This window comes from Epinephelus moara, chromosome 18, assembly GCF_006386435.1.
Source record: "Epinephelus moara isolate mb chromosome 18, YSFRI_EMoa_1.0, whole genome shotgun sequence".
Lineage (NCBI taxonomy): Eukaryota > Metazoa > Chordata > Actinopteri > Perciformes > Serranidae > Epinephelus > Epinephelus moara.
This window is the reverse complement of record NC_065523.1, coordinates 25,171,850-25,197,660: the sequence shown is the minus strand read 5'-3', so window position 1 is coordinate 25,197,660 and position 25,811 is coordinate 25,171,850. Positions and strand designations below refer to the sequence as shown.

The 25,811-nt window shown below is 40.9% G+C and overlaps 1 protein-coding gene across 2 annotated transcripts in view; it reads left to right on the top strand.

The window, feature by feature from the left end:
• The window catches only part of prkcab (protein kinase C, alpha, b), a 156,791-nt gene that overhangs the window by 128,257 nt on the left and 2,723 nt on the right, over positions 1-25,811 (top strand). The window contains exons 8-17 of one of the 2 annotated variants that reach the window (XM_050068635.1): positions 1,600-1,693; positions 4,304-4,333; positions 8,213-8,353; positions 8,491-8,664; positions 9,295-9,386; positions 11,574-11,636; positions 12,651-12,789; positions 15,709-15,789; positions 18,319-18,426; positions 20,849-20,989. In XM_050068635.1, coding sequence (XP_049924592.1) covers positions 1,600-1,693; positions 4,304-4,333; positions 8,213-8,353; positions 8,491-8,664; positions 9,295-9,386; positions 11,574-11,636; positions 12,651-12,789; positions 15,709-15,789; positions 18,319-18,426; positions 20,849-20,989 — 1,063 coding nt within the window. The remainder of the gene's footprint in view (positions 1-1,599; positions 1,694-4,303; positions 4,334-8,212; positions 8,354-8,490; positions 8,665-9,294; positions 9,387-11,573; positions 11,637-12,650; positions 12,790-15,708; positions 15,790-18,318; positions 18,427-20,848; positions 20,990-25,811) is intronic. The other variant, XM_050068636.1, reaches the window with a different exon arrangement.

Genomic DNA, 25,811 nt, shown 5'->3' with positions numbered 1-25,811 from the left:
TTAGTTGTAGAGACTGAGACCGTTTTTTCTACCAGGTTGTAAACATTTTTATTCTCTCTGTAAAGTTGGACATTTTAACATGGGGGTCTATGGGGATTGACTGGCTTCTAGAGCCAGCCCCAAGTGGCCATTAGAGGAACTGTAGTTTTTGGTACTTCCTCTTGGTCTGTTGTTAGAATATTCACTTGAACACAAGTGTCTGAGGTGCACCACTAACCCATATTCTAAATAGAACTAGAGGCATTCATGTTTCCTTCCAGTTAGTTGTCTCCATTCACTTTGAGCCAAAGGCTCATTGTGCGTTGGCAAGTTATGTAACATTAGTGTGGTGTCATTTTTCAACCTGTTTCACAGATGCAAAACAAAAAGAAATTGGAGGGATTATCCTGGCAAAACCTTTTTTTTCCAGCTCTTAACAGGTCCACTGTGTAGGATTTAGAGGCATCTATTTGCAGAAATGGTATTATTATAATATTCATAAGTATGTTTTCACTACTTTATATTCCTCTGAAAGCATGAATTGTTGAGTTTTCATTACCTTAACTTACGTATGGAGTGGGTCTTCTTCTATTACGACTGCTATGTTCATTTACAGTAGCCTAGAATGGACAAACCAAACACTGGCTCCAGAAAGGTCGTGTTGGACACTGAAGTTCTCCTACATGTAATCTACACCCTCATTCAGTCATAAACACTGGAGAGAAAACAAATTAGATTAGGCTTAGAAAATGGATCACCACTTTTTTTGTTCTCGTTGCTCTTAGTGCTTCCGTAAATAAGTGAGTTGCTCTGATTGGTTATATAACCTTTATTCAAACAGGCATTGAAACTGACATCAGAGTACACCTGGGAAAAAAGAACAATAATATATAGTAAAAGTAGAGTATAATGACAAAAAACAAAATTCAAAGCAGAATATGAAATGACATAATGAATGAATAATAAATATGAGTACTATGGAGTGCAGTGAATGTGGTTTCAGTAGAGTGCTAACTTGTGAGCGTGATTCTACCCTGGCCCACACCAACTAACCAACATCACTGCAAAACAGCAGCACATTGTGCTTAAAACAGACGTAAACACTGCGGACTCCATCAGTCTAACAGACAGCACCTGTCAGCGTCATTTCCTCGTCTCGATGTCTTTGTCTGCCTGCTTTGTCTCACACTGATAAACACACACTCACACTCCACGGCCATGTTAGCATACCTGCCGCCACCCAGCCTAAACCGAGCCTGATAGACTGCTGCTTTGAGCACAGTTACAAAGCCCCAGGAAATACCTGTGCACAGACATGTTTGGTGTCGGCAGCGTCGCGAACTACTCCTGTGTGTGTTTGTCTGCTGTATGTTCCAGGTCATTAGACAAGTGGCCAGAGGATGTGTACATTAGAGAGGAAGTAGAGCCTAGTTGGCACTGCTGACGAGGAGACCTGCAAACACTCAAAAGGGGAGAATCATCTGCTGATGATTGAAGTGGTGCAGAGATGTAAAGTTTTATTGCTGCGTGGGAAGACAGAGGAAGAGATTCATGGATGATGGAAGAAAATTAGATAAAATGTAGATTCACTTTTCTCCATCTCGTCTTTTCCTCTCTCAGGTACAAGCTGCTGAACCAGGAGGAGGGAGAATATTACAACGTTCCCATCCCCGAGGTGGACGACGTCAACCTGGAGCTCCGACAGAAGTTTGAGGTGAGGTCAGCTCAGGTCATGAATCCAATAAAGCCATAAGTAGGATTTCTTTGTCACACATGCACACATGTGTATTGTGCTCATTCACTTCTTCCCTCCTGTCACCATGGTAACTTCATCCTCTTCCCCGCTTGTGCTTTTCACCCTGCGTGCCAGAGTGGGAGATCACTTTGTCCTTGCGTTAAAGTGAATGCTCTTGATTTTTAAAGGAAAATCCCCATATGTATACAGGACAAGCTTACAGTGGACAAAGGAATCACGTACTGGGAGCGTTATGTAAGAAGTGCAGGTGCAGACGCAGATGATAACTCATGATGCTCACACCTGTTAGTGGGAACAGTAAAGAGGTGGCTACTTTTCAGCAAACCCAATCCAAACTACACCCCTCAAAAGCAGTTATAAGGAGGTCGGAATAAACATAAGCATTAAAGTATTTGCTTAAACAATCAATTACAGCTGTCAGAGGAGTCTGTAGATTCAATATGTCAACATGTACGACCCTCCCTGTGCACCACTGGTTTTGTTTACAGTGGGACATGACTTGGAAGAAAAAAATCATATAGATGGTTTAAATCCGTGGTTCCCAACTGGTGGGTCACAGTCCAAAAGTGGGTTGCGGGTCCATTCTGAATGGCCCACAAGCTGTATTTTTAAATATAGTGAATTTCTGGCACAGAGCTTTTATTTTGAAGTACTGTTTCTCGCTGCAGTCAGTGACGAATGGACAGCAACTTGACAGAGACAGCAAACTAGCTTGATGGCATAGCCAAACACAAGTATGATGCTGAATGTATTAAACTGTGTGGACCTTGAACTAATGACTAAGGAGAAATCTGGGCCCTGTGACTGCACCAGTTGGGAACCACTGGTTTGAATGAAGCCCAGAAAGGGTTTATGTTGAAAAATCAACTTAAATGATTCGCTGTATCTTCTTGCTCTCATTTGACTCAGATGTAAAGCACAACACAAGGTTTAAAAAACTGTTTTTGTTGTTTAACTGAGTCCTTGTTTCCACCAAACCAGACAAACACCAGGAAACAAGCTTTTTCCTCCTTACTAATATGTCATCCTTTTTAGTTATTTGAGTTATTTTGTATGATTTTTCCTTAATATTATTCTCTCTTAATCATGCTTCTTGGACCAAATTATTCCCTTCGCATGTGTCATTAATTTAAGTTAAAATCATTCATATATTACATTAAATCTGTCCACCACATTGTTGCAGAGACTCTGCAGTAAACACCACGGCTGCTTTTATTCACCAGAAGAAAATATTGCCATTGTACATTTCTGCAAACCATATCAAGTGATGTAGTATATGAGCTGACTTGGTCATTGGGAGGTGGAGAGGATGGTGGATGGTGTGACACCAAGGCAAAATGCCTGCCAAGCTGAAGACTGTTTGAGACCCCCAAAAAACAAATGGGTTGTTTTCTAGCAAGTTATTGTTGGGTTTCCAGTGGCTTTTAGCCACCCGTCATGGGTGTTTTGCAGTGACCTGTCACTGTGTTTCCCCTGAGGATAGTGGCACTAAATGTGGTTATTTTTTTAACTGAGGCATCATTGCATTTGCTGCTGGGATAGTGGCACGAAAAGCCAGTATTTCAAGGTCTGATTTTGTGCCTGAACATAACCACATGTTAACCACAGCATTGTTAAAACATACAGAAATTAAGTCTCACTTTATAATAATGCACAAATGTAAGTTATCTGTGGTTTGCAGAAGTGTACAATGCCAACATTGATTCACTTGTAAGTGCATACTCATTTTATAACTGTGAACTCTGCTAAAAAAGTGAAACAATCATGTAAATATGATGCCTGATAGATTTTCTACTTAGCAGACTTGCTGTTGCTGTATGGACATTAAAGTTAAAAACTGCCTGAAAGAAATTCAACATTCAAACCTCAAAAACACTACTGTTTGCTCTGTAAATGGTTGGTAGTTGTGTGTAGATGATTTGTAGTAAAGTAGAGCAAAATCATGTAACAACACTGTAAGGTCCTTTAACTAGATCTAAGGAAATATCCAAAGCAGCAAACTCTTGCCCTCTAGTGGCCGATGTGTTTACTGCAGTGAGGTCTGTGTGACAGTAACATCCATGCTTTATATAAAACTCATAACATCTTCACACCCATATCACTCTCATGCAGGTAGAAGGTGGCGGATATATTAAACCCTGCATTGTAAACAAGTGCAAAGACATATGGGACTCAAACTGAGCGAGGGTAGTTTTATTAAAGTCCAGCTCTGTGTGTGTGTGCACACAGGTGTTCTAATACTGAGTGTAAATGTCATCTCCTTACAGCAGCTCTCGAGACGCTGAGTCTTGTTGTTTTTAATTTTCTTTCTCTCTCCATAATGTGCAACACTGACCTTGACTTTCCTCCGAGGCTATAGCGTCTTCACACAACTGCACGGTTGCCGTGGAAACTGGGGCGAGATGCAGAGATGCAACCAGATGTGACAGAAAAGGATGTACTCCGCCTGTGTTCATTTTCATCGCTGTTGATACTGTCACTTTCTTTTCCCAGCAAGACACACACACACACACACACAGCAGCTAACCTTTGACCGCACTAATAAGTGAGTTTCTTCTTTTATTCTAGGCCTGCCAGTTAAATATCCACTATCTCAAGGTAGCTCTTCTGCCTGCTCCGTCTCTATTTCTGCATCACGCTCACTTTACTTACTGTATCAGGATTGTTTGTGGATCTCTGCCGGGCTTCCACAAATTAATCTGATTTACTAACAAAGGCTCTCAACAGCTCATAGTTGAACCAGCCCAAATTGCTTGCTGTAACTCCTCTCACACACTTAAACACTAACTTTCTCCTTCTTTTTGTCTGATGCTTTTTAACATAAACACAAACTGAAAGGGACTACATATAATTTGAATATAAAGGAACGAGTCAGTGATAAATGCTGAGGATTTTACAGCACCTGCAGCATCTGCTCTGCAAAGGTCAGCATCTGCAAAGTCTGACATTTGCAGCATTTGGCTTTACAATGCAGACAGGAAAGCAGCTGGTGTTCCTCCAGCACAAAAATATAACAGCCCAGATTTCGACATTAATATGTATATGAAATTTAAATCAAAGTGCTGCACATATGTACTCCCTATTCTACACACAAACACCACACAGCATTGTTAGTAAATTCGTGGACCACTCGGGCCTCTGTCGGTGTCACCATCTTTACCACGATCAGTGAACTGTCATTGGCCAAGAGAGCTTCACACTCGCTCCTCATTGGCTGACAGTGTGGTCCACAGTCCGCCCTCTACTAGTCCACCTTTGGCGTGGACTATAGAAGGCTGTTAGGACATGAAGCATGGATGGACACGTATGCACTGTGACAGTTCGAGTGAATGCACACACAGACAGCTGTTCCATGTGTGCATGCAGAATCTCTCCACACGGTGGCAGTGTTATATTCATGATAAGACTGTGGTGTGGCTGCAGTGTGCGTGTGTGTGTTTGAATACAACTTTGTGTGGCCACTGACATAAATATTCCAACTTTCGTTTGTGTTGAAACAGGTGTGGTTTTTGTGGGCTGTTTATGACGTGAAGTTGTTTCATTTTTATGTAAGCAAATGTTAGACATGTGCAGTTTGTGTAAATGTTCTGTGATTAGAAAGTAAAGGTGATCTTAGAGCAACTATTTCAAGCTGCAGAACAACATCGATGTAATCAGGGGTGGGTCGTAACGGGTTATATGTACTGCTACATGGACTTGAGTATTTTTTATAAATAAATTATGCTTCTAATACCCCTTTTCCATCAACGTGGAACAATTTCCAGTCAGGTTGCAGCACCTAATTTGAACTATTCGGAGCATAGATTGGTTTACAAACCTGAAAAGTTGGCTGCTACCAAAAACTAGCAGGTACCTCAAATGCAACCAATGATGATGATGATGACATCAGTGGGCATGTCATGTTCTACAGGCTGGATAGAGTCTTTCACGTAATAGTCTTTACATCCTCTTATTGTTAACAGTTGGTCCAGGCTTGGTTTTGGATAAAAAACAAGTATTTGTAACAACAGAGCAAAAGCTTGCAGGTAATCAATGCGATCCACCATCTCGCCATGACTGTTAACTTCAGTTCTGTACTATGCAACGCCCTCCGTTGATGACACATCCTTGATTACAACAGTTCTGCTCAAAACTGGTAGAATGATGGGCTGGTTCTCAAAAATTCCCAACAGGAATCCCATCCCATCCCAGCTGTCTCCTCTGGGACTCAATTACACCTGAAATGAAATGCAATCACTTCCTGCACCTGGCAGCAGAACCCAGGGTCAAAATGAGAACCTCTCCCCCAGCCGACACACCGATTCACTGTTTACATTACTCCGCTCTTAATTGACCTGCCCAGGTGTGCATGTAGAGCCACTTAACCCGAGTCAAATATGCGGCAATTGTTATGTCGAATATATTACCACACTGAGTAAAGAGTAGAGAAACGGTTGGCGTGGCAACAGCTTCTCCGCGCCCCACCAGTCGCCTGTTTTCTCTATCTGACAGAAACAGACAACGGCTGCAGCCCTGATGGGAGCCGGCAGGGTCCTAATTGCCCTTTTTGTTCAAAGACACTTGGCAGGCCGGTCATTAGAACAACGGGGAACCTTGCGACGCTGGCACCCCCCTGCTGACGGCCCTGCTGAATGTCTGTGAGGATGTCAGTGTCAGTGGGGAAAAAATAGATCACTGTGCTCTCTCAACATAAATGAAGACACAGAGTGGAGACACTTGATTTGATTCTGAGTTGTTAATATGCAGCTAACCAGTTTTTAATGAAGATGTGGGATGTTAGTGCGTCCACTAAGGCAGCTTGTAGCAAATGAGGACGTAATAACTGCTGAACAATTACAGGATTTATCACCATGTATTAGAATGTAATGTAATGGCCAGCATGCAAAATACAGTAAATATATATTGAATGGGACTGAAAATATAACAAATCACGTAGCACCGAGAATCAATATGGTATGATTGCATGAAACATCACTTTATACTACATTTCATATAATAAGCTTTATCATAAATTTACGTCATTAACAGGTTAATGCATTTTCAACCCATTTCGAGAGTAATTTTTATCACATTTTAAAATGCTTTTGTGGTTATTGAATTATCAGTTATTAAAGCGATACCTCACCCCCAGAATGACCATTTGTATATAAATTACTCACTCCATGTTAAGATGAAGAAAACCTTGTTTTTCTCGCGTGCTTCCACAGTGAACCAGGAATCCAAAAACTTGGATTGGAGTAAAAGAGGTCCGCAAATAACAACAGCAATTCAATCAGGGGAGACAGGAGAGTGAAGTAAAGGTAATATTTAATACAGAATATGAGTGCACAAATTACCAGATCATTTGTGCTGATTAAGATTTAACAGAAGTCTTTGGCGCTTGGACACCAGAAGGAGATATTTTCTGATCGAGGGACATCTGAGCAGCAGCAGGATTAATCCCCACATGGAGTCCAGACACTGGTGGTGGTGGTGGCTGATGACTCTGAGGCTGATGGCTGCTGAGGCGGATGAGGCTGATGAATCCGTAAAGACTAGGTGGTGATAAGAGGTGGACGGCAGCAAGAAAGAACTACAGCAGAGAAAGAATCATATTTAAAATGAGGAGCAGTAAGATGATAGGCTGACAGAGAGGGTGTGTCGCCGTGCTATTGGTTGATTGTGAATCAGCTGATGACTCAATTGACAGACCCAGACGATGACACCTAGAGATAGTGAGTGAGCATACGTGCAAGGAGTGAATGAGGAAGAAACTTAGAGCCTGAGCATGAACAGTATTGTCGTCCTGACTGAACTTTTGCTAGAGCTTCATGACTATATGTAAACATCCATTTATAAACTCTCACACAGCTCGGACAGTATAAACCAAATCTCATTTATCGCACAACAACACAAACAAGCTAATTCAGGCAGTGGTAGAGCTGCAGGTACTGTGTTCAGTCTGGCTGTGAAGAGAGCATAGATACGTTTCGTGTTCAGTTCAGGTTCTGGCTGGAAAGTACTGAGCATATGACTGGACAGATGAGACTTGGATCAAACTGCGTGAGTTGCAGAGAGTTTGTCAATGGATGTTTTGACCCCTATGAGGTTTTTGGATTCTTTGTTCCTCATAGAGGAATATGAGAAAGTTTTCTTTATGCATTCAACGCAACATCGGGTGAGTTATTGATACACAAATGGTCATTTGGGGGAGTTAAGTTTTCAGTTTTTAGGATAGAGATTATATCTAAGTGAAAGGCTGCAGCACGACACACAATCCTACTGTGATTAGTAGCTGATGAGACACTTCTAACCGAGAAAAAAATGAGTGCCTCTCTGTGACTCAGACTCTCTGTGAAAGCCAGATGTGACTCCAGACCAGCTGTTAGACACAAGCATGACGGCTGACTCAGCGCTCCATGTCTTCTAATGTACATCTGATATAAATATTGAATGTACGTTTGACTTTAATGCCATTTTCACTGTCGCACACCACAGAAAGCCAAGCTGGGTCACGGTAAGAAAGTGATCACGCCGTCAGACCACCGGCGGTTCAGCTTGCCCTCAGGTAACATGGACCGGGTGCGACTGAGCGACTTCAACTTCCTGGCCCTGCTGGGGAAGGGCAGCTTTGGCAAGGTGAGAGCCAAGACCAGAGATTTGATTAATCATTGTAATGCTTTATCAGAATGCCTGATAGTTTGGATTTGTTTGGTGTTTCAAAAGCCATCATCTTTTTGTTTCATCGTGACCCTTGACGTCTTCATCAACTGCAGGTGATGCTGGCAGAGATGAAGTCGACAGAGGAGCTGTACGCCATCAAGATCCTGAAGAAAGACGTAGTGATCCAGGATGATGACGTGGAATGTACGATGGTGGAGAAGAGGGTCTTGGCCCAGAGAGACAAACCACCCTTCCTCACGCAGCTCCACTCCTGCTTCCAGACTGTGGTGTGTGAAAAACTTCAGCCACAGTCGTCGTGGTTATTTTCACTTCCTACACTGCTGCAGACACACACACCAAAAAAATATCACTTTATTTTAAGGGTGCCACTGTGCTCCCTTATCATTCTTTCACCAGCGGTCTCTTCAATCCCTGACGCTTTAAACCAGTGTGTGTTTGTCTGACTTCCATTACGTCTGTATTTGCTTTTCCTGCTTACGTTTATTCCCACTCTTTTGCCGGCGCCCCTGCAGAGAAAATTGATACTGAGCTGAGACCACCCCTGAATACGAAGTCTCCAGCATGACGTCAGCTCTGTGCGTAGACAGGGTGACTCAAGGAGTCTTTAATAAAAACTACATTTACTGATCAAAGCTACCTGATGTATAATACAGGTATTCGAGCTGACCGCAGCCTCCATCCTGAAAGAATAGATCATATCAGGCTTTTCATAATAGCTCTGGAGGACCAGGTGTTAAGATACATTATGTGTGTGGTGCTTTTTATTCTAAAGATAATTATCTGTAATGCAGTGCTGGTTTAGTGTGCACATACTGTACTTGTCTTTGTGTAGCATCCATTTAGAGCTGCTGTTTGTCAATAACATCTTTTCTCTCTTTTCTTTTTTTTCAATGTAGGATCGGCTGTACTTTGTGATGGAGTACATCAACGGGGGAGATCTTATGTATCATATCCAACGTATGGGCAAATTCAAGGAGCCACAGGCAGTGTAAGGATCTATATCCACATGCACCTGTTCACAATGACAAAGACATTCAACATTCAAAGCAAACAAAGCAGCAGCACTGTGCTACACTGATATGTAACTCTTAAAATTCTGATATTTTGTGTGCAAATAACTGCTTTTTATATTTATTTTTATAATTTTTTGGATACCTTTTGCTTTCAAAGGTCCAATGTGTAGGATTTAGAGGCATCTATTAGCAGAAATGGTATATAATATCAAATGTCATGTTTTCATTAGTTTCTAATCACCTGAAAATAAGAATCGTTTAAGCAACAGCTCAGGACAGGCCGTGGTGTTGTGATTATATGACAGCGAAGAGGCGTTGTGCCGCCCGACACAAAGCTGTGATATAATCTCACAACATATCATGGCGGAGAGGGAGCTATTGCTTTTATAAAACGGTTACCAAGAATAAACTCATTTTAGTTCATTAGTTCATACAGCCCACTTTGATCTCAAGTGGGCCGGACCAGTAAAACCATTACATAGTAATCTAAAAATAACAACAAGAAGTCCATTCTGGAAACGTTTATCCATTTACAAAACAAATATCCGAAGAAAAATATGTGCAACTTCAACAGAATGTCTCAGTTTTTCCACATTCAGTCAGTCGACTAATCAATTTCACTACATGTGACTTTTTTTCAAGGTTTTCCACTAAAGTGGGAACTATTGAAGCAGCAGGTGAAGTCATCTGCTGCCTTACAGGCCATTTACAGTCTGAAGTTTTGTCAGTGTGATGGTTTGCTCACATCAAATGCACAATGCAAATTTTCAAGTTGCATTACTTGCGTGAGTTTGAACGCAAGAACATTTTGTGTCGACTCACTTCATACGCCAGTAATTCAAGTCATACGCAAGTAAAAATGACCAAAAACCTTCCGCTGGTACATTCTCAGCATCATATGTCCTCAGAGGATCTCAGTGCTGATTGGTTATCGTCACTGCACATGAGCATATGACGAGAAATTGCTCTACTCGCTTCATTCATTCTGCTTAATTTGCACAATAATTTTGCTCATTTGTGTCTCGTCCATTAAGCTGCCTGGCAGGAATTCACATCTAATCGTGTCTTTTGATTTTACATGTAATTCACTTGTGTGAATTGTTTCGCACCCAGTGTGAACACAGCACCAGGCACTGAACAGGGTCCCACCCATATTGTTTTAAGATAGAAGTCTGATGACAGTATTTTACATAATTTCCAGTACGATTAAAGCTAACCACAGTACGCATTCATTCTTATTTCTTCTTCTTATTTTTTTAATCACAGATAGATTTTATCATTTAGTTATTTATTTATATTAATTTATATTTTGATATCTATTGTGCAACTACTGAAAAACTGCCCAGCATCAGTAGGATGACCTTGAAATCTGCTTGTAGGCTTGCACATTTTGTTAGGTGAAGGTGTGTTGCTTGCCGTGGTGAGGCTGTTACTCCACTTTCTCCAAGCTTTGTTCACTAGTAGCTCATTTTCTTTCAGTTAGTTGGCTTCATTTTTACATATCACTGCACGTTATCTTTTAGGTTCTGCAGATTCTTCCCTCGGAAACATGCACTCCTCAATCCACTCCTCCGTAGTTCGCTTAGGCCACCACGGCGGTTGAAGTTAACCTTAAATGGATTCATGTTGCAACAGTTTGTCAGCCAGATAACTAGTTTGTTACCAGTTTCTATGGTTACAAGGTTACTCAAAGTGATATGGAATTGTGTAAAGGAATTATATCACAGCTAACAACCAATCAGATTGTTTAATATGACCTGTCCGCTTTATAATGTGATATCATTACCTTAGAATGAGACATTTACGTAAACATACAGAGCAGGTCCTCTCCCACTGAGTCTGCCATGTTGTTCAACAATAGCCCTGAATAGAAAAACCAAACTGACTCTAGTTAGACCCATTTGCTTCTTTTACGTCGGCCACCATAGCTCTCCTACACGCTTGGCACAAGGGGAAAGTGTCAGTTCTGCAACCTCACTGTCAGATGCCACTAAATCCTTCACACTAGACCTTTAAGAGATAGTAATAGTCAACAGATGGGGAATAATGGTTCATGGTCAGTGTATGTCCTGAGGGCCAGGGATTCTTGTGTAGTGCTTTTTTTATTCACTAGCTGTCTATTGTGAAGATGCATATTTATTCTCTCATTTTCAATTTTGCAGGTTTTATGCTGCTGAGATTGCTGTCGGTTTGTTTTTCTTGCACCGAAAGGGAATCATCTACAGGTGAGTCAGAGAGAAACCATTTTTTATCTAATGACGAGATGCATTCACCTCAAATTCATTCATTCCTACACGGGAAACAAAACACATGCTGGCTTTTTACATTTTACAAATCCATCAGAGGAAAATATTTTAGATGGATAGATGAGGTATTGTATTGTTGAAGAGAAATATAAAGGCTACCTGTGTGCTGAAAATCAAAGGAGTCAAGTGTGACTCATTGAAGACAGAGAGCAAAAAAGGAAAAAGCGACAGGAAGTGGTTTTGAGGCAGTGTAATGGGAGGAAAAACAAGATATGGGAATTGAAGTGAGACAAGATAAAGTAGACGTCAAGATGGACAGAGTGAAGCAGACAAAGGACAAGACAATCAGGAGATAACAGACAAGACACTAAGAGAGGGAAGGAAAAGTAAGCAGGTCCAGAGACAGAATGAATGAAAGAAAGAGATTAAAAATGGATGTGTAGATTTGACTTGCTGTGTGTACACCGCACAGCTTGGATACCCTCAGGAAGGAGACAAGAGCCCATACTGATCCCCCTCATGCAAAAAAGCAAAAATAGATGGGACAAAAAGAAATGCTTGACAGAGACGAAGGTCACCCTGTTCCTCTTCACTACTCCAGCTAAGGACTCACATCCATTCTGCATATCTCACAAGCCTTGTGCTTGGCATCGTGACACTGCTTTGTGACAGATATAGCTGCCAGGAGTGGCGAATAAGGAGGGGAAGAGAGTGAAGAATTGAGACATGAAACACGCAGACACTGACTGAACTGTAAGAGCGAACAAAACGAAGAGGAAAAAATGATTTCAAGCCAAGAAATTATTGTTTGTTTCCCAGCATATGATGCGTGCTGCAGTCAGATAAACTGCTCAGAGAGGTGGCAGTGGTGCAGAGCAACACTTTTCTGTGCTGCTCCTCTCTGGACACAGACAGCAGCACTCAACACGCATCAAAGCAGCCGCAAATCCAGACAGAAAAATGAAAAATGCTCACATCCTGTGTCTGCTGCAGGGATCTGAAGCTCGACAACGTGATGCTGGACTCGGAGGGCCACATTAAAATCGCTGACTTCGGCATGTGTAAGGAGAACATGTATGAAGGCATGACCACACGCACCTTCTGCGGCACCCCAGACTACATCGCACCAGAGGTGAGAATGAGATGTAGAAACAGGGCCCAGATCGCAGTAATGATTGTGCTGCACCTTATTTTTAGACTCTCTTGTCCACTATATTATGGATTTTTAATTGTGGGTGATTTGCCATTCATTAAACCCCTGCCACGAAAAGACATCAGCCAATCATAGCTCGGCAACTGTAGCCAAGCACAGCAGGAGTGTCAGTCAGTTTCTCCATGCCAAACATTTTGCTGCGGACAAAATGACAAAATGTGTATCTCCCCATTTTTATTGCAAGAAACGTAGTATCTTCACCAAGTTCACCAAGGTTATTAGGCATGACCTGATGTATATACAAAATAAAACACTTGATAGTAGAGCATCATTTGTGCATTATAGAGGGGATACATTTTGAAGTGGACCAAAAATGCTGTCTTAAATTAATCGTATTTCCCTTAAACTTTTCCTACCTCTCAATATTCACCAACGCTGTTAGGCACGTTCTGAAGTATATACAAAATACTTGATGGTAGGGCAGAGACAGCTGGACCTGGTGCGTTCCAGAGGTTATGTAATTAAGTAATAATACTTTGTTACAGTACCCAAGTATTTTTGAGAGTATCTGCACTTTACTTGAGTTTTTATATCTCTGTCAACTTTCAATTTTACTCCACGACATTTCCTGAATTATACGTTTAGTCCAATACATTTCACCTAAACGTCTCGGTTACTTACTACAAAGTAGGGAAGGAAAGGAAGGAGGAAGGAGGGAGGAAGTGATGGATGGTCTAATGAAGGAATGGGAGGAAGGGAAAAAGTGGATTTTGTTCTTTAAATCCTTATTCACTATGAAAGACCACGCCAATAGAGTTATAGATTGCAATTAGTTTATTATGTATAATGGATGATGGGGATGACGGTTGAGGGATGAGGGTCATGGGATGGAGGGATAAGGGAATGTAGGGACAGGAAAGGAAGTAAGGAAGGGGTAGTGATGGTAGAAATTAGGCTCCAGTGTCGGCTGAAGGGAGGATGGTGCAACAGAACCAGGGAAGCTGAGACAGTGGGGGAGTCATCTCTTCACCTGCTCTAATATGGATAGCACCCCCTGGTGATTCCTGTATTCTGTGGAAAGTGAGAGAAAAGGGAGAGCTAACAGCAAAAAGAAAAACAAAGAAAATGTTTTTTTTGGGGGGGGGGGGGTGAAAATGGAGCGCGGTCTTCGTTCCCGAACATTTTTAAGGTGGTGTACACTTTGAAAGGAGAAATAAACTTAATAACTCTAAAATTCTGCCTGCTTGCTGTTTTACAAAGAGCATTTTTCTTTATTAACTACTTTTACTTTCAATACTTAATTACATTTAATATAAAATTACATTTGATACTTAAGTACAGTGAATATCAGATGCTGTAAGTCTTTTAGGAAATATGTACTTTTACTCAAGTATGGCTTTCAGGTACTTCATCCATTATCATCCACCATATTTGTTCCATAAACACTCACGCTGTGTTAGCCATTCCCAGTTAGCCTACAAGCTAACAAGCTAACAAACAACATAAACAAATAAAAGATGCTAACTACACTAACGATTCTGATACATCTGCTCGTCGCTGATTTTGGTGCATAACGGACTCCTCATCTGACTCTTAGTCTGACTGAGGCTTAAACATGTGTCTGAATCTCTCCGATGTTGCCCCTGTCATGCTAATGTTAGCCATCATGATGTGCACTGCTCTTTCACCAGTCACCCTCACACCTTTCAGGTTTTATTCTTTTGTGTAATTGTGTTGTTTTTTTGTTATGAGGGAAAACCATGCCGAACAAAATATTAATCATATTTTAAAAGCATGTCCGGAGGGGAGTTGAATATTTTAGGTTTACTAATCCAAACCACTTGCTCTATGCTACCAAGAGACGATGTATATTCACTACCGTTATCAAACTGTGATATACTGTACTGTATCTAAATATATTGTACACTGTAGGGTAAATAGTACTATTCTTAGTGAATAGAATTAGGTGTACAACAACAAATCGAAGCTTTTATTTACACAGAGTAAAGAGCAATGATGATTCATTATATATTATTCAGTACTGAGATGTTTGTTTGGTTTGAAATATGTGCGCATGTATTTTAATATCCACTCCCATCTGTCTGCTCTGACTCATGAGGGAGCACATTGTCTCACAGGTGGGAGGTGAGGGAAACCCTTACTCCCGGTTTCTCACAGGAAACTTCATCTAAACGGGTCTCTTTCCAGATTTTCTGGGCTTTAAAAATAAATCAGAGACGACTCGATAAGCATTTTTTTCCCAGTGGACGGTGAATGCTTCGTAATGACTTCTCTCACTTCTCTTTGTGCCATCGTGACACAAAATCTCTGCTCTTTTGACCTGGAAAGTCATTTTTAAATCATTTTCTGGGCAATGTATGGGCAAGAAATAACCTTTGGCAGGATGCAAACTCATAGCTGTATTTTTTGATTTAGTATAAGCAGAGAGACGTAAATACTTGTAAATCATGTGTGGGTAAATTGTGACTTTGTGAACTGGATAAAGTGCTGTATTTCTTTCTCTGTTAAAGGCGAGTGCAGCTGTGTTTTAGCTCTTTGCGTCTACATGATTATTATTGTGTGTGTGTGTGTGTGTGTGTGTGTGTGTGTGTGTAGACTGTGTGTGGGTGGGAGGTGTAGGATGGCAAATTGGATGGTAGCAGAAAGCGCCTTTGTTATGGCAGCTGAGAATAGCTGACTATATTTACTGGTGGTTGATTTAGAGTTCAGATGAGAGAAATGCTTCTTTACAGCACTGCTGTTCACTGTTTCTCCTAACAGCTTTACCGTGCCCCTCTGGGGTTATATGTAACACTTGAACGTCTGAATACAGAAACAGGGTAGAGTGTGTGTGCATGTATGATTATGTTTTTTAACTTTAAAATTTTTGTTTTTCAGATTATAGCATACCAGCCTTATGCAAAATCAGTGGACTGGTGGGCTTATGGAGTTCTTCTGTATGAGATGCTGGCAGGACAGGTAATTTTTTTTATATATATACTGCACCATTTTTCCTGTATAACGTCTCCTTTTTTTAATAATATACCTCAATAAGGAAGATACATTTAGTGGTGCGGATCTATAAAGTCGTCCTGTAACACTTTCAATAACTGGTTTAAGTCATTTATCGAGCAGAAGAAGCAACATTCACTGGTTACTGTTCTGTGTCACTGTAAATTCAATATCTTTTGTCAGACAAAACTTTATTTTAGAATGAACATCAAATTTCTTACTTGCAAAACAAGTCAACAGATTAATCAGTATTAAAAATATTTGCTTGTTACATCTCTTAGTAAAGACAGAGTAGCTAAGCCTAGCTGCCAGAATAAACGCTGGCATTATATGATTCTGCAAACCACAGATATGTCGCACTTGTACATTAGTATGTAGCGGATACATTTAAACTTTACATATCAATAATGCTATAGTTAACATGTGGTTATGTTCTGGCACAAACTACTTTGTTTCGGTGAGGAAAAGTTCATGTTTTGCCTTAAAATACTTGATTTTGGTGCCACAATCATGGCTGGAAATGCCATGTAAAAACAGCTTTTTTTGTTGTTGGTCTTGAACAGTGATCTAAAGCTTGGCAGCTGTCACACCAAGGTGTCATGCTATCCACCATCCCCTTCACTTTCATTGACAAGGTCAGGTTGTATACATGTAATCAGAATGAAACATGCAAATATAACACATTTGTGGTTTGCAGATGTGCAACACCAACATTTTTCTGTCGCCATATGATGAAGGGCAAGAGACACAGACATTTTTAGTTCTTATAATCCAAAAATGTATAGACTAAATGATTACTTGAGGAGTAGTACGGTAAAGTTCAGTTCAGTACACTTTTTTTCCTGTCTCCACTGTGAAAAGTTGTGGATGGTACCAATGGTACCGTCCCCATTTTTGGTCCCCCCTCTGTTGGGGTACCTAGCACACAGATCTGGTACTAAAAGGTGGAGCTGTGAACACTGCAGTCTGTTGATTGGTCAGTAGAGGATGGTCACTCTGCTCAGGGCTGAGTTGTGGCTGGTTTTGAGGCTCATGTAACCACTGTTCATACCGTGGAGAGTTTTATTCGACTGTAACTATAAAATGAAAGGATGTTTTGCTGCCTCTCACTTTAATGCAACTTTAATGTGGAACCTTAACTTGTTATGTCGCTCAGTGCACAAGTTGACAACATTAATCCATCAGCACACCTTAAATTTGAATGTAACAAGTTTGACCATTAATTTAGTTTTTATTGTCTCTCTTGGATGACATACACTTTTAGTAATGAGTGGATTCAACCAGACTGCATATATCCCAATCCTCACTTGGAGAAAAAAAAAAGCTTTGCAGAGCATCGTTCCTGTGGGCTCCAGCAACACTAAACCCCTGAGCTTGCCTGAGACGGACTAAATGCACAAACCCGCTATATTTAAATATCCCATGGAGAGAGACTCTCACTGCAGCCTGTTTTATTTTGTTCTGAAAATGTCGGTGTGCAGCCTCGTTCTGTGGAAGATAAACGCGGTGCAGACTTCCATCTGTGTCACCGATAATAAGGAAATACAGTGAGTGCTGGACGGAGCAGTGAGTGACAACAACCCCGCCCACATTTAAGAGTACTGTTTGCGGTGGAGACACTAGGGTCTACGTACTGTACCATGTGTGAAGGGTTACTTTTGGTTCCAAAGGTACCATACCAAAAGTGTTTGGTGGAAACGGGCTTAAGTAACAAATGGAGAGAACAGCCGCAGTGGTGTAACAGGCTGTGATGTAATCCCTACGGGCAATTGTGCGCCATCAATTTACATCCACTACAAGTGCTTGTTTTTGCCACTGACAAACTCAGATTGTTTATAACTGTATGACAATATTAGGTTAGTAGGTTATTTATACATGAATGTTTTTAAATGGACGTTGGGGTTGTCTACTAAATTAAAATGTAAGGAGGTAAAATGACACATTTTCATGAATCAGTCACTACCATAAAGAAAAATCAGCATTTTAATAAGCCTTTAAATTGTTATCATGACACTGTCTGACGCTAGCTTCAGCGGTTATAAATTGTTGACAACGTGTGTCCTTGGGATAAGAAACCAGAAAGTTATCTTGACTGTCCAGTGAAATATTGAGACACTTACAGCAAGAGTGCGTCTTAAGGTTTCCAGTTTCCAGGCAACAGTGTAGCAGAGGATTTTTTTCCTACTGAAGATGAACCCCACACATAAACACACAAAATAACACTTATAACAGGATTTGCTGTTTGTTTTTGACTTCACAAGAGAGTGAATGTTTTAATGCACAGAGATTTAGATAATGTTTTGATCTCATCTGTGTGACGATAATACACATATTACCAACAGGGGACCACTTACTTAAATATCTATAAGTACAAGACAGTGATGCAGCATACACCTGTTCTCACTGCTCACCTCACCTTCACATGCTGCTCTTGTCACCTCAGTAGGTTTCACAGAACAACCCTCAAGCTGTGACACTGTTTGTCTTTCTCTTCAGCCTCCGTTTGACGGCGAGGATGAAGATGAGCTCTTCCAGTCCATCATGGAGCACAACGTGTCCTACCCCAAGTCCATGTCCAAAGAAGCAGTTTCCATCTGCAAGGGAGTAAGTGCTGTTTAAAGGACCATACACTGTTTTACTTATTTACTTAACTCATTTGAATGCTGGTGCGGCATTAAAGAAACCTTGAAACTAACGACAGTAATCATTTTGTCAACTTTAATTTTAATGGAGTTCTATACAGTATTCAGAGCATTAATATAGCAGCAAACGATCTGCTGCCATGAACAACAACTGTATAGCAATTTCCTCTGGAGATGTTACCACACAGGGTAAAAAAAGAAAAATGCTGGCATGAAACAGCAGAGACACTTTAGCAACCTGGTGAGGGCTGCCATTAGCATCAAGCTAGCACATTTCTTCATAAAGGAGGATGTATAGGAATACAATTTTTAAAAGGGGGCGGGGTTTTACTCAGCACAACTGCAGAGGCTACCAGCTTCATTTGAAACAGACTTCATTATAAACAGGCAGTTATTTATTATTCCCTCTGTATTTTTATATTTTTACCACTTCCTTTTGCCTTTTCAAAGTTAATGTCACACTTCCTGTATGTGTACAAATTAAAAGCCCATTATAATTTGAGTTGAGAGGATCCCCTCATTTTCTAAACAGGCTTTTATTGTGAAACATTTTCAGGGACTTGTTGTGGAGGATTCAGTGACTTGCATAGTTTGCCTACGATATTTAAATGTAGCTTCTGCCATCTGCTGTCACTTTGTATGTTACTACAACAACATTTTGGCTGGCACATGAACAGACACAGTGAGTGAAATAAAAATAATAATAAAAATACGACAAGAATAATCCGATGACATCATGCATGTTATGAAAGACGACCAGCGATGTTTGGTCGTGGATCTACATTTAGTCTATCATGTCTGTCGGCCAAGTAACAGCACGATTTTATGACTCCACAATCACCTTATCTAACATAGTGACCGTCAGAACAGACAAGCATGTCATGTAGTGTGAACCCGGCATAAGCGTCTGTGTGTATCTGCCCGGCTAGCTAATCGCCCTCACTCTGCTCTTAGCTCATATGGCGGTTACCTCTGATGTCAAGATGGCATTGTTGCACAAGTGTAGTGCCCACCTTCCAATTCTCCCCCAGGTTAATACCATTAGCTCTGTCAGCACTGTTGCGGTTGTTAGCACTGTTAGTGCTGTTCACACAGTAAGAAAATTAGCTGCTAGCACTATAACTGCCTGTGTCCACATAGCATTTTTTCTGGGCACAAGCATCTTTTTTGAGTTGTTTCCCATGAGGCACCCCCCAGCACCTAACCACCACTTTTCTGCCCAAGAAAGTCGCCATGTGGACACATCGGACCTTAGTTACTAGCTGCTAGCTCAGCCACCTCCATGTTGAGAGCCGTGTGCAGACAAACTCTGATTCATAGATACGCTTTGAATGTTGTATAGAGCTCCTTTAAGTTATTGTTGGCTGGTAATATAAGGGAGAGCAGGGGCTGTTTTGAAAAGCTTCGACTTGCATCATACACTATGTTGTTGTTGTTGTTCATAAAAGTAATTAAAGCTTGAAAACATGAAAGTTGTGAAAAGCATAACAGACATTTTCTGGCATTAAAAAGGTTGCTCCTTGACAGCTGGCTTTAATACTTTGATAAAGCCAATTCTCATACCATTTATATCATCAGGAGGCAACACATTTTTGCAGTTGCTGGGTAACAATGTTCTGCACAAACAAAATACCCAGTTCCAGTTCCCATTTTTTTCACAGCAGCAAATAAAATAATAGTTGTTCCTTCGACACAGTCAGTACAGTCGAGTCGAAATTTCTGTGGCTTTTTGAAAACGGCCTTTTATTCAGCAGACACCTGTTCCCCTCATACTTTGGCATCACTTGCGTAACATCATCACGGTGAAGCAGCATCATGGTTGTCATGATTATTTACCAACAAGGAAATGAGTTTTCAGAGTCAATTCACACTCCAGAGAAGATTCAATTACGATCCAAGCCCATTCGGATCAAGTCTTTAATAAAATACCCTGCCTTCATTTATTATGATATTACACCCTGTAGCTGCATGCCGCCACAAGAAATATCATTCATCATCTCACAGCCAGTGACAAAGGAGATAATCCTCATTCTTATTGTTTGCTTCACTTCTCATTTGCAAAAATGATTCATGGTTAAAATTAAAGGTGGCTGCTGAATCAGAAATCGAGCCATAGATGAAAAGTCAGCGTAATTTCCTGCCAGTATCATAAAGCTGGATGAGTGGAAACGGTATGAGTGTCAGTCTGGCTCTGCATAATGTGACAGTGTAATATAACGCAGGCAAGAAGCAAAGATTTAACAAGAAGAAGTGAATGGCTGATACATAGATACACACTGCCTCTTTTCTCTCTGCCTCACTATTTTTACCTTTTCTTTTTCCTCAAGCATCTAACTGCCCCTGTCACATCTTCTAATCCCTCCTCTTCTGTTTGTTGTCACCAGCTGATGACCAAGCATCCGTCAAAGCGTCTCGGCTGTGGCCCAGAGGGGGAGAGGGACATCAGGGAACAGGCCTTCTTCAGACGCATCGACTGGGAGCGCCTGGCAAACAGAGAGATCCAGCCGCCATTTAAACCCAAAGTGGTGAGTGATGCCACGAGAGAGTGCATGTGTGTGTCTGTGTTTAAGAGAGTCAGTCATCTATCATGGTATATAAGATTGGAGCTGCACAATTAATCAAAATATTATCAAACTAAATTTCCAATATGGCCGACTCGATATCCAAATCACTGGAGCTGCAATGTTTAAATAAAGGTAAAATGTGTCATGACCTATCATCATAAATGAAGCATTGTGGTGCTACAGAGATGCCCCGACCTACAAATCATATTCCAGATGAAGGGAACGTGATTGTTTGGTACGGACCACAGAAAAAAATAACTTTCTCAACCTTTTTTATTTCATTTTATTTTTATTTATTTAATTTTTTTTCAGTGAAAATGAAATGCAATGAAACTCTATCGCAATTGCAATATCTGTAAAATAGTTGTAATATGATTTTATTAATTTTTTTTTTTTTTGAAAATTGTGCAGCCCTATGTGAGATAATATATTGACATTTATATTTTCTGGAAAATCATAGATAAAATAAAATAAAATAAAATAAAATATATTAAATTTAAACTTTAAAAGATAGGTTCACATTTTTTCTAGTCTGTCAACATACAATACAATGCTCACATGCCCATACTGTATGTATGTTGGATATTTTTGTTTAACACTGGCTGAGAAAAGATCTCTTCTTGACACAATTTTAATATGAGATGGAAGATAAAATTCAACCTGTTTCTGTATAATGACTTTTAAAGTTCAACTGAAGCTGATGCGAGTTATCTTTCAAAGTTTCAGTCTTTTTAGTACAAAACCTACTCTTTTTGTTTCTCCAGACAGTAGTCTCTGTCTGAGCTGCAGGGTACTTTGGCACTTTTCATCTTGATTTGTCTAACTCCATAATATTAGCTTCACTGAGGCCGTGTGTCCGCCCATGCATTTTTCTTTGGCAGAAGAGTGGAGGCAGGGCCTTGAGGAGTGCTTCATCCCAGCACTTCATAGAAACATACAGCAACATTCAGTGTCCGGCCAATCTGCTCCCACAAATGACCTCCTCTGTCTCCGCTATGATAGTTTTTGTTTGACATATTATATAGTGGGTGGAAGCCTCACAGTAAGAGGGTTCTAGGTTCGAAATAGAGACTGCAGCCATTGATCTCTGGATTGCTGCTTTGAAGCCTCAAGTTTGGCATTTTGGCCGTCAACATTTGGTTTTTTGGAGCCAGAAGTGACCTTATTCGGACAAGAGGTTGTAGCTGTGGATGAGCGAGGGGTGGATCTGAGAGAGAGAGACAGCCTGTTACTCAAATGGCCCCACCATTAAACCTGTGTAAAGAGTGAAAGAGTGAGTTATGACAGGAATTCACCCCCAGACAGTTGTCATGAATGTTGAAATTAGCTATAGACCAAAACCAATTTTTATACCAGGCTTTAAACATGTTTATTTGTGCCGTAAAGTTGGGCATTATAACATGGGGGTCTATAGGGATTTACTTTGTCTTGGAGTCAGCCTCAAGTGGCCATTAGAGGAACTGCAGTTTTTGGCACTTCTGCATTGGCTTCATTTCTCAGCCTCGGAGGTTGCCGCTCGGTTCGAACCTGCTCCTTCTGTGTGGAGTTTGCATTTTCTTTCAGTGTCACCGCCGGGTCCCTGTGAGTGTAAATGGCTGTCTGTTTCTATGTGCCCACCCTGTGATGGTCTAGCGGCCTCTACAGGGTGTGGCCTCTCACCCAATGTCAGTGGGGATAGACTCCAACCCCCTATGACCCAGAAAATACCCTACCAGGGTTACAAGTCCTGCCCGCCCAATATGATTGGTTGCCTGGCCAGAAGTGACAGTGACTACTACACTGCCTTTCTGAAAAGTTTAGTTTTTCAACCACAGGAAAAAAAGAGGCCTAGCACTTTGGAAAAAAAAGACACTTTTACAGGTCTTACAGCACCTTTCTGTAAGAGCCCGCTTGTGGCTGCATACGCTCTATCCTCATCTTTCCTCAGAAAAAACCATATGTGGACACACACTCTAACACCTTGCAAACAAAGAGGGAACGAGTCCACCGAACACTGAAAACAATTTCAACGTACTATTTCAGTGTGTGACGCGAGTTCAGCAGCGTTGACATTTTACAAATGAAAAGACAAATCACTGTGGTTTTCAATCAATTTATGCAAATTTTCAGAGGAGGCAACAAGATTATTGGACAACAAGATTGTAAGATCAAAAGAGCACCCGTTGTTATTCATGTTCATTCCTGGCATTTCTTTGTTGCTTTCCACTGGGTATGGCGTTCCTTTCATGAATTAAATCTGGCCACACATACACTAAAGTCTTTTGATCTGTTGCCATTTTGTTTTTTGCTGTAATTTATTGAGCTTTGATAACAAAAAAAAGACAAGTAGGCAAGTCTCAAACATTGAAATGTATTCAATGGATTGTTTACATCAACATTTAGCTCGGTTTTATTGACATTTTGACCATAGAAATGGCATAAGTTAAAGGAAATACAGGTGGTTATTTCCAGAGGCAGAAAGAGAAGATGGATGATGACAGGAACTAATAAACACATATTAGAAAATGACACCCAGTAGTGTGATTTATTTCTCATACACGCTTGTTTAGCTCTTGCCATTCCTGTGATGCTAAAAACAGCAAATCGCCAGAAAAATAGATCAAATGCATCACTGTTGAAGAGCTGAAATACTTTCCCGTAGAGTATTTAAGTGTGTGTTCAAGAATGGGTGTGTATTGTACGTTGGCATTCGTCTTCATTTGTTTTACGCACCCAGTGGAGCTTTAGGCTGGATCCCAGCTGCACTCACCAGCCCCACTGCCACCTAAACCTCCTCCTGTCACCACAGAAACACTCATTTTCAGTTTGTGGACCCCGCATCCTCCATCCCCTCTCTGCCTACAGCGCCCGAAGCAACACACACGCCACCACAGAGAATTAAAAATAGCTCCCTAAGAGCAGAGTTCCCTTTACTTCCGCACAAGAGCCACAGTAAATGCAGGGTTACACAGCGGATGTATGTTTCTCCACTCACAGAGAGGGGAAGGAAAGCATTGCTAAAAGTGGATCCGTCCATTCAGAGAGCTTTGTGTGGTGTATCACAGTTGTCAGTTCATACACGGCGTCATTAATTGGCCTGAAGGGACCAGCAAACAAAAGATCCATCTGAGGCTTTATGGCTTCTGTGATATTAGAGAGCAGCTGAAAATGCAGCCGGTGCTAAAATCCACCGTAAACCACAGTTTGTTTGTGTTGTGCGTTACTAATTCTGAAGGATTTTGTCTCGCTTTCTTGTAAAAGGGTCGTGACTGAGCTGATACTGTGTGTGACAAGCTGCAATATGCATATATGTTCAGCTGCTGGAGACGCATGACAGCCTGGAGCAGGGCTGCACACTGATGCTGATGACCTCCACTGTGGATGCTTAGGGTTAACTCCTAATCTGATTACAACTTCTGCCCGGCTACACATCGGGCTTCGACATTTTCCTGCACCACCTTCCCTCTGGGACCATTGGGGAGCTTTCTATTAAAAGGCTTGTGAGGAAATGTCTTTTAATTATGAGCTAGGGCACAATGAATCAAATTATTATTGAAAACGCAATATGGCTAAGTGCAATGTCTAAATCACAGGGGCTACAGTTTTCTTATAAAGGTAAAATGTGATGTAGCATGTTATTATAAATGAAGCATTGTGGTGGTACAGAGATGACTTGGCCTGCAAATCATATTCCAGAAATAAAGGAACATGCTTGTTATGTACAGACCCCAGAAAAAAAAAAATTTGTTTTACTTATTTCCTTTTCAGTGAAAATGAAATGCAAAAATCACCATTCAGCAAAAGCCTTGGCCAGAGGTAATATGCTTTCAGGTTGTCCATTCGTCTGTACGCCCCAATCTTGTGAATGCAATATCTCAAGATCACTTTGAGGGCATTTCCTTCTATTTGGCACAAACATTCGCTTGGACTCAACAGTGGTGGTCATAGGTCAAAGGTCAAGGTTACTGTGGCCTGATTTGTCTCATTGTTGTGAACACGATATCTCAAGAACACCTTGAGGGGAATATCTTCAACTTTGGCACAAACGTCCACTTTGAGTCAAGGATGAACTGCTTAGAATTTAGTGGTCAAAATCAAGGTCACTGTGACCCCATCCGTTGTGTTCTCGTGAAAGTAATATCTCAAAAATTTCTTTACGGGAGCTTTCTTAAAGTTGGCAAAAACATCCTATTGGACTCAATAAACTGATTAGAATTTGGTGGTCAAAGGTCAAGGTCACTGTGACCTCACAAAACTTGTTTTTTAGCTATATTTTGCAAGAATTCAAACGCTATTTATGACAAAATTTTACTCTAATGTCTTGTAGGATAAAATGATGAAGTGGTGACATTTATATTCTTAAGGTCAAAGGTCAGCTTCACTGTCACATCATAATGTTCTGCAAAAAACACTTTTGGCATTACTTACTTGTTCAGATATTGAACTGATGTGTGTGAAGCATCCATGTTTTCACAGACATGGATGTATTTGTTAAGTGCGGCATGACTGGTTCACAGAGGCACACAACCATGAGGAAGTAATTAAGCCTTCACTAAGTCCCGCCCTTAGACGCAGACTGGCCAATCATAACATAGCATAAAGCTGGCTCAGACCAGGGTCCAACAACAGCAACACAGCTCTGCTCCATTGACTCTAATGCAATCGTTTCAGATTTCCTTCATTTTCAGGCTGGTTTTATGGATTTGGAGCTAAATGTTGTGCCTGGGGCACGTCGTGTATTAATGATACTTGTTACCTGGAGAGGTTGGAAAAAGATATACGTTTCTTCCCTGTTCCAAAACCA